Source organism: Pteropus alecto, unplaced genomic scaffold, assembly GCF_000325575.1.
Source record: "Pteropus alecto unplaced genomic scaffold, ASM32557v1 scaffold76, whole genome shotgun sequence".
Taxonomy (NCBI): Eukaryota; Metazoa; Chordata; class Mammalia; order Chiroptera; family Pteropodidae; genus Pteropus; species Pteropus alecto.
In genome coordinates this window covers 6,545,069-6,554,552 of record NW_006443138.1, presented here as the reverse complement: position 1 = coordinate 6,554,552, position 9,484 = coordinate 6,545,069, and the positions used below count along the sequence as shown (strand labels likewise).

Here is a 9,484-nt window from a genome sequence, read left to right as displayed (position 1 = left end):
GCATACTGGCTGTTTTTGAGAACTTCTGAAGTCCAGGTGTTGCTCGGCTCACTATTTTACTCAGTATGTTCACCTGAATTACAAACACAGCGGTAAGGAGGTTTTCTATAATTCTGAGTAACAACTTTGTATTTTGCAAATACACTGGGCTAAAACTAATTATATGTATTGTACATATTTATTTCATAAACTTTTCCTGCCTATCTACTGTTTTATTACTGAATGTAATATAATATTCCCACTAGAAATGGCTTAATTTGAAGTAATGTGTGTTTATGTGTGTACATATGTAAAAATTTAACATATTCTAGATTTCAGAGTCAACAATAACAGCCCTGGATACATTTTTTTCTCCCTGTGTATCTACTCAGAAGATAAGCTAAATCTAACCCATACCTGACAGAATCATAACATGAACCAACGGAGTACCAATGAAAATTAAAAATAAGACATATTCAAATTATGCCTGAAAAATATTCTCCTAAAATTGACACCAAAACATCATTTCTAAGCCAAACTTCAAAGTCGTTCCTTGTTTAAAAGCAGTAGTTCTTAACCTTTTTGGGACTGAGACACATGTGAAGATCTAATGAAAGGTATGGATGTTCTCCCTAGAAACACAAAGTTGTTTATCAGGAGGTTTAAGGACCCACGGTAAAATAAACCTTTCTCGAAAATTCTGATTAGTATCTCCTCTTATCAAAGGAAATTAATACATCTCCCCCAAATACAGTATGGAAATTCACAGGTTGATGCTGTTTAAAAAAAAACTAAGAGTACTGAAATTTGACCAAAAATGGAGTGAATTAACTTACCTGACCACTACAAATGTTTTCATACTCTTCTATAAGGTCAAAAACTGTAGTTGAAGAGTGCTTCAAAAAAGACTGCAGGAAATCAGAAAACATACTCATGGATGCTAGAACAACATTAAAAAGAAAAGGGACAAAAAACATTAAGTGATATATTTCCGGGTAATTGTTTGAAAACTTAAAAGCATAGCTATGAGTCCTTTTTAACTGCTGTATTTTTTCAAAAAATATACTTGTGATAAAATACACATTACAAAATTTACCACTGCAATCATTTTTAAGTGTACAGTTCACTGGCAGTAAGTGTATTTACACTATTGTGCTACCATTATCACTACCCATTCATAGAACTCTTTACAGCTTGCAAAACTGAAACTCAGGATAGCCAAAGCAATCCAGAGAAAGAACAAAACTAAAGGCATCACACTTCCTGATTTCAAAATATACTACAAAGCTATAGTAAGCAAAACAGTACAGTACTCAGATAAAAACAGATACACAGACCAACAGAATAGAGACTCCAGAAATCAACTCCCACATACATGGTCAACTAGTATTTGACAAGGGAGTCAAGAATACTCAATGGGGAAAAAATGGCAAAGATGATAGAGGCTCTGTTCATCCCTCTGGCGACCAAATCAAAGTTATGACGGAAACAAGGAGCAGCAGCAAGGAAAAATCACCTGGGATCTAGATGAACAAGCCATACAACTAGGGAGAAATCCAAGAAAGCACCCTGAAACGGCAGAAAGTAGGACAGAGTGAGGATGCAGGGCTGCCCTCTCCCGAGCAGCTAAGTAAGACGGAGGCTGCAGCAGCAGCAGACGCCTCTTAAAAGGGCCGTGTCCACGAGCAGATTTTTGCTGTGACGGACCTGCTCACTCTGAGCACCAGTGCCTGTTTGGCTGCGCACAGGGGGCACAAGGGACTTACAGGGAGATATTGTTGGAGTAAAGGTGGAGGCAAGACTCGTTTGATACAAAAGTGCCAGCTGTATCCATTGTTCCCTGTTGAGCCCTCCCCCGCCTAGTGCACGGACACAGTGCTGCCATAGCAATGACGTCATCAAACTCATTAACAGATGTCGCTCCGCCCAGAGGATTCCCTGAAACTCTGCCTCCCCCAACCCCGGCCCTACCCAAGCCACATCCAAGTATATCCTCAGCAACTCAGATGCACTTTGCTGAGCAGCGCCTAGACACACACTGGAGGCAGCTGGCCTCCGTTTCTGGTGTGGCCTTATGAGGCAACTATAAGCACAGCATCTGTGGATTGCTTGCTGAATCTTAACAGGTGGCCCCGAAGGGGCAGAGGCTTGGACTAAATTTGGCCTGCAGCTGAACTCCTCTCAGGTGCCACTGGATACCTACTTCATAAATCCACACTAATAAGACCAGAAGACTTAGGAGCTTTGCTTAGTACATAGAAACAGACACAGAAAGGCAGCCAAAACGAGAAGATAAAGAAGCAGAAACCATATGACAGAATAGAACAGAGATCCAGATATAACGGAGTCAAACAATCTAACAGATGCAGAGTTCAAAACACTGGTTATAAAGATGCTCAATGAACTTTTGGGAAATGTAGAGAACTCCAACAAAGAGATAAAAATGGAGATGGAGATTATAAGAGGGAACCAGTCTGAAATGGAGAACACATTATCTGAGATGAGAAATATATTAAATGGAATAAACAAAGGAATAAACAAAGTGAATAAAGGGGATCAAATGCCTTATCTAGAGGACAGGAAAGCCAATCAAGACACTCACACATAATGGCAAGAAAAAAGAGGCCAAGACTATAAAAATGATTTAAGGAGGATATGGGACACTATTAAGGCTCCAAATATTCGTCTGATCGGCGTAAGTGAAGAAAATCAAGATGTTGAACAGCTGTTTGAAGAAATAATGATGGAAAACTTCCCTAACCTGGTGAAAAAAATGGACATAAAACCCCAAGAAGCTCAGAGGATTTCAAAAATTAGGGATCCAAAGAGGCCCACACCAAGACATATCATCATAATTAAAATGCCAAAGGTTAAATACAAAGAAAAAAAATTCAAAAGCAGCAAGAGAAAAACAAATAATTACATATAAGGGAACACCCATACGACTGGCAGCTGATTTCTCAAGAGATACTATGCAGGGCAGAAGAGCCTGGCAAAAATATTCGAAAGAATGAAGACCAGGATATACAACCAAGAATAATTTATCCAGCAATCTATCAATTAGAGTTGAAGGACAGATAAAGAGTTTCCCAGACAAAAATAAACTATAGGAATTAATCACCACCAAGCCAGAATTACAGGAAATGTTGGAGGGACTTCTTTAAGAAGAAAAAACATGTATGAAAAACGGGAATAAAGACAGGTAACAACTACATTCCTATCAATAATTTTTTGGATATGACAACAAATGTATAAGAAACAAAAGCAAAAATCAACGAGTGGTACTATATCAAACTAAAAGTTCTGCACAGCAATAGAAACAATCAACAGAATGAAAGGCAACCTATGGAATGAGAGAAAATACTTCCAAACCCTATATCTGACAAGGAATTAATCTCCAAATATATATAGCACTCATATATGTTAGCTTATGAAAATAAGAAATGATGAAGGACCTATGTAATAATGTGTAGGTACAGAGACACCAAAATCAAAAATTTTTTTTTTCCAAAAGAGAATGGTAATAACCAACTTAAAACCAGAAAGATCACAGTACTACTTGAAAACATAGCATCCGCATCCGGGCCAAAACAAAACATGTCCACAGTGTTAGATAAAAACTAAACCAAAAGAAAAAGAGCAGCTCTTTTAACAGCACAAATATAAAAAGAAAAAAATTATTAGAGACTTGTCTAATAACCTAACAGGCTGCTAGTTACACTGAAAGATAAAATGGCAAGATGCAGCTCCAAATGAGAACTAAGAGGGAAGTTCTCAACCTTATAGAGCTACTATATCAAACGGCTTAGCCATTCCCATAACCAATTAGCTTAACAAAAAAAAAATTTAGTGATGACACCCAGAAATAGGAGGGGACAGTTTCTTTGACCTTAGTAAAGTGACAATCTACTTTGTTACAAACAAAGCTCAAAGTCATTTTACCAGCTTCTCCAGGATCATCCTCCCTTAACATAACAGCACTGAGAGTTACGTCCTCTGTTACACCATGGGGCTCTGTGTTCGTGAACAGCCCTGAACGCTGTGCTGAGAATGCAGCAGCCCAGTTATTGTCATCCAGATTAGTTACCTTATAAAAAAAGAGAAGACAGAGAAAAGGAATAAAGCTACTGCCATTGAGTGAATAAAGACATTAACATTGTTAAATTTTTAAAAATCTTATGTATGTGTTTTTCATTTTCAAGAGATAACCACAGGGGCTATTTTCTTAAGGAAAGTGTGGCTTTTTTTGCTTGTTTTCTTCTTTGTACTACTCCTTAGTTAAAACGAAAAGTCAACAAAGATTTTATTTTGTAACATTTAGGCTAATAGTAATAGGTAAGTAAGGAAGTCCTACTGTTCTCAGTTGACATTAATTTTTTACTTTGGGGAAATTATACTAGACAAGTGTCCAAGTTTCTTCAACAAATAAATGGCAATTAAAAAAACAAATGTGGAACTTAACAGATTAAAAGACTTAGGAGACATATCAAGCAAATGTAATGTGTTGATCTTATTTGGTTCCTGATTTCAACCAAACAATTTAAAAACATTTGACAGAACTGAGAAAATGTCAACACTTAATAAAATATATAATAAAAAATATAAAATGTATGAAATTATAAAGGAATTAGTCTGTATGTATACAGGGGTTAGAGGTGCTAACAGCATAGGCACATACCCCAGAGACATTGCAGGTTTGATTCCAGACTACCGCAATAAAGTGAATATAGCAATCAAGAGAGTTACACGAATTTTTTGGTTTCCCAGTGCATGTAAAAGTTATGTTTAGTCTATAGCCTTGCTACCCTGACCAAGCCCGATTCTGTCTGATCTCAGAAGCTAAGCAAGGTCAGGCCTGGTTAGTACTTGGATGGGAGACCACCTAGGAAGACCAGATGCTATAGGCGTAAAAAATAAAAAATAAATAAATGATTGTAAGCTGACAAGGTCCTTGCAATCTGTGAGGTAAACCAAGGGTTGCCTCGCCTAAAAAAAAATAAATAAAAAAAGTTAAAAAAAAAAGTTATATTTATATTATAGTCTATTAAATGTGCAATAGCATTATGTCTAAAAAACCACAATGCACATAATTTAATTAAAAATACTTTATTGCTAAAAAATGCTAACCAGCAAGTCATAATTTTTCTGCTGGTAGAAGGCCTTGCCTTCAATTTATTTTAAAAAATGCAATATCTGTGAAGTACAATAAGATGAGATATGTCTGCACTGTGCTTATATTACAGAAAGTGTCCTTATGCCTCAGAAGTATGTATTAAAGTATTTATGGATAAAATGGTTACAAAGTCTAGGAGTTGTAAAGTGATGTAGGGGAAATGCTGTGTATGTAGACAAAACAAGATCAGCCATATGTTAGTAACTAATGAAATTGGGCAATCAACTCACAGAGGCTTATTCTATTCTTCTATTTTTGGACACATTTAAAAATATCCATAATAAAAAACTTTCTGAAATTCACATTTATTTAAAATTCAGGCATAAGCAGCAATAAAAAATCACTTTAAATCACTCTCCTCAAGGAACAATGCTAAAGATGGGTGCTGGGACTCTATATATTCATTCAGTAGTAACTATGGACTAAGGAGAACCTTGTTCCAGCTATTAGACTGATTACTTATCATTATTAGTACAAGAATCAAACTGAAAATCTTACACAGCAATGACATTGTACATACAGAAAATTATTTTGCTCTACAGTCAAATCTTGGTAAGTAGATATATGGTAAAATTAATGTAGCAAATAATTTTACTTCCTTCAAGACAACTTGTATATCCAAGACCACTTCTTATAGCCAATATTAAAACTGACAAAACAAATCAAGACTATACCTCTGACTACAAAGTAATTTCCAAATATTTTATAATAAACAATACCTACTTATTCTATCCTAGCCTTTAAGAGAGTAACAATTTTACTGTTAATCTTGAAGTTCTGAAGCAGTAATTATAAGTCTTCTTTTGCTTAAACCTAGGGGCAGTCAATTCACTCATGTTTTTTAAGTACAAGGTCAACCTTGCCAAAATAAACCAATTTCATAAGCAGAATAAAATTGTTCAATAACGAGATTATTGCTAGATATTAACACTCTAAAAACTCACAACACTATAATAAATATTTTAAAGATTGAGTTAACCTTCTAATACAAAGAGAGGTTTAACATGCAAAACCATTCTTCAGAAAACACCCAATTTAGACAATTTCTAGTGCATATAAAACTTTGTGCCTTTTTAATAAGCAGAGCCAAATACAGAAGAATCATTTTTGACACTAAATGTACCATAATACTCTATTATTCCAATAAAACTCTTGTTTCTTCTTCTCAGTGAGATACAATTCTTTCTCTATAGAGTATTTAAATACCTAAGTCGAGTTATCTTACATCACAATTCATGACATTTCTTCTATTTTAAATACTATACCATAGTGATTCCTAAAGCGTGTCATGTCATACTTTTATAAAAAGAGAAAATTTCAGCCCTATTTTTCTACATACCATCGACAGATTTCCCAAGAACCCTGAAGACTGTGTAAACCGGGGTGATCTCCCTCCTGTTCCAAGAATGCAGGAAATATCTGGCTGCCTGAGGAAGCTTCGGTTAGGTGGAGTAACTACAAACAAGAGGTTAATAAAAAGAATCCAGAGTGCATGCAAAAAAATCAAGAATAAGTAATTTTCAGTTTTCAATTATTTAGATTCTAACCAAATATGTTAAATGTTAACATTTCCATGACATAGACTTATTTTGGTACTACTGAGTCCACCAGGAAAAATTTTACTACAAATAGAGATGCTTTCATTATAAGGTAAAAAAAGGGCACTAATGAGTCAATAGATTCTTTATATTCTAATTTTATAAACTATCACACTGAAGAAGCAGTAATACTGTTAGAGTGCATGGGTTTTGGAGTAAGCAGATCATTATTTGAATTCTGGTTCCATTACTTACATATTTACTTACTTATGTTATCATTAACTTCTCTAAGTCTCATTTTCAGTTTTGGCAAAAGAGATATACCTATGTCACAGTTATTGAGTACATATGTAAATTACAGTGCCTTACACATAGTAAGAGTTCAACAAATAGTAACTGTAGTCATTATTATTTATTCTTAATTATTGATATTGCAACCAAATATTGTATTTATTACATGTATAAGTGTTAGCTATAATTATTATTATTATTATTAAATGCTTTATAAGCAAAAAAATCTTACAAGGTGGTCGAAATGAACTGGGAGTTCGAGGGATCATCTGGTTTCTCGGCGTAGTATTAGCAAAAATTTCATCTTGGGATGCCCGAACTATAGGAAGTTAAGAAAAGTTTTCCATGTAGAAAAGACACATCAAAGTCAGAATGAATCATATTTACACTATACAAAATACGTGAATACATTTTTCAAGGAATAGGTATTTTATGACTTTCATTTTTTTCCATGCAAAGAGTAAATAATTCCCTCTACCATTTGAATTCTCAGATATCTACACATTGAACTAGGAATTCTTGAATTTCAAATTTAAAAAGGATATCTAATCTCAGCAAATGCTAACTATAATATAACAGCAGTAAAATCAAACATCCTTATTGTCAGGGAAATATAAATTAATCTCATTGAATTTCAGCATTATATTTACCAAATAACATATCTGGGAGTCAAAAAAATTAATTTCTGCAGCACTTTATTATTATAGCTAGTGTTTAATACCTCTCATAAAAATTCTATAATTCTGATCCCAAATATGTTGCAATTTTTATGTTTAAAATGCAAAGGATACTTAAAACTCTTTTTTGAGCACTCTGTTTCCGCGCAGTACGTGTCACCTCTGCCTCCCGGATCACAGGGGATGACATCTCTCCAAAGCCACTCCTAAAATAACATAATCAAGCTCACATGAGTGAAGTGAAAATATAACATTTGCAAAGAACTTTATCATCATGATTGGAACAAAAGACCAAGTCGGTCAAGGTACAGCTACATCCCAGTAGCCACACCTTTGCTTTATGTTGACAATGCCCTTCCAGCTCCAAATCCTACTTATCTCTCAAAGTCCTGCTTAAATTTTATCTGCACAAAAACTTCTTTGACTTTCTAGCACTCACTGTTTTCTCCAATATATGGAATCTATATTATAACATTGTTTTAAGTAATTGCTTCATGAAGGTAAATTTTTCCTCTGTTGGATTGAGGAGTTCTCTAAAGAGATAGCAGGAATTATCTCTTCAAAGGATTTTCTACAGTCTTCAAAATACTTCGAACCATGGATACGATGAAAAAAATCTATTGTTTGAACTGGCGAGATACGAGGCTAAGTAAAAAAGAATTCTAGTAAATTGGAGAGAAATAATACTTTGTTCTTTCTCTCCACAGTACACTAAGGTTGTCTTCTGTCTCAGTATTATTGTAGTCACAATGCTCCAGATTGCTTCTGTCATTCTCAGCTCAAGGTCCAGAAAATAAATCGTGTGAATTAAGAGACCTGTATTTTAAAAGAATCTAACATGCTTTTCCTCCACTTAAAACCTTCAGATAGGTAGCCACCTCTGGCCTACAGAATCAAGTCCAAATTTCCTACCATGGTTTTTACAATCTGACCCCAGTTTACCAGTTCGGTCTTATATTCAGCCAAAAACATCACCTGCATACAAACATATACATCTGATCATTCACAAAGCATGCACTTTCCTGTTGTTACATCTCTATACATGTTTCTTTTACAGAGGTGGGCATTTGTCCCCTTGGTCCACCTGGTGAGCACTTTACTTATCAAACAGCCTCCCGGAATCTGGAGACACACAGATACAGGTTGGCAACTTGGTTCTTCTATTTATTACCTTTCTAACTTTGATCAAGTTCCTTGACCCCTTTTAGTCCCAGTGTTATCTATGAAAAGAGGATCATAATACCTATCCTCACAGGAATGCTACGAAGATTAAATTATTCATTAATATATTTAAAATGTTTAAGACACTCAATGTTGGCTACTATTATTACTGAAAGACCAACTAGGAAGCTACCTCCTTTCAGAGGTCTTCCTGATACCTCCCGTGACAGGGAGACTTAATTGCTTCTTTTCCCACGGAGCAGTAAAAAACTGCTTGGATTGCTTGGTTGTCTCCTCCACAACACAACGAATTCCCCGAGTCCAAGAACCTTAAATAACTCATCTGTGTCGCAGGAGGCTAGCAGTGACAGGGTTATAGGAAGAACTCAATTTAATCTGATTCTGGAATCTGTAATCAGAAAGTCTAGGATGAGATTTCCAGTTCTGTCAATGACTGGCTTTGTGATCTTGGGTACGTAACACAGCATCTCCAAAGCCGGGCCACCTCCTACCTTGCCTACTCCAGGAGCGAAAAATGTTCCGCGAAAGGGCAGAACAGATGGCAGAGTCGCCGTAAGGACGCAGGGGATTATCATAATCCACATCCCTCTTCCACCCAAGTGGCTGTTCTTCCATCACCTGCAGATTCTCCCAGCCCGGGAAAG

The 9,484-nt window shown here is 35.6% G+C and overlaps 1 protein-coding gene and 1 pseudogene across 1 annotated transcript in view; one reads left to right on the top strand and one right to left on the bottom strand.

The window, feature by feature from the left end:
• NUP107 (nucleoporin 107) overlaps nucleotides 1–9,484 on the bottom strand; it is a 36,515-nt gene that overhangs the window by 26,655 nt on the left and 376 nt on the right. The window contains exons 2-7 of the mRNA XM_015598411.2: nucleotides 7,773–7,864; nucleotides 7,214–7,300; nucleotides 6,492–6,607; nucleotides 3,922–4,066; nucleotides 816–919; nucleotides 2–73 (exon numbers count right to left, since the gene is read on the bottom strand). Of these exons, the coding sequence (XP_015453897.1) occupies nucleotides 2–73; nucleotides 816–919; nucleotides 3,922–4,066; nucleotides 6,492–6,607; nucleotides 7,214–7,300; nucleotides 7,773–7,864 (616 nt within the window). The remainder of the gene's footprint in view (nucleotide 1; nucleotides 74–815; nucleotides 920–3,921; nucleotides 4,067–6,491; nucleotides 6,608–7,213; nucleotides 7,301–7,772; nucleotides 7,865–9,484) is intronic.
• On the top strand, nucleotides 4,768–4,886 carry LOC112472455 (annotated as a pseudogene).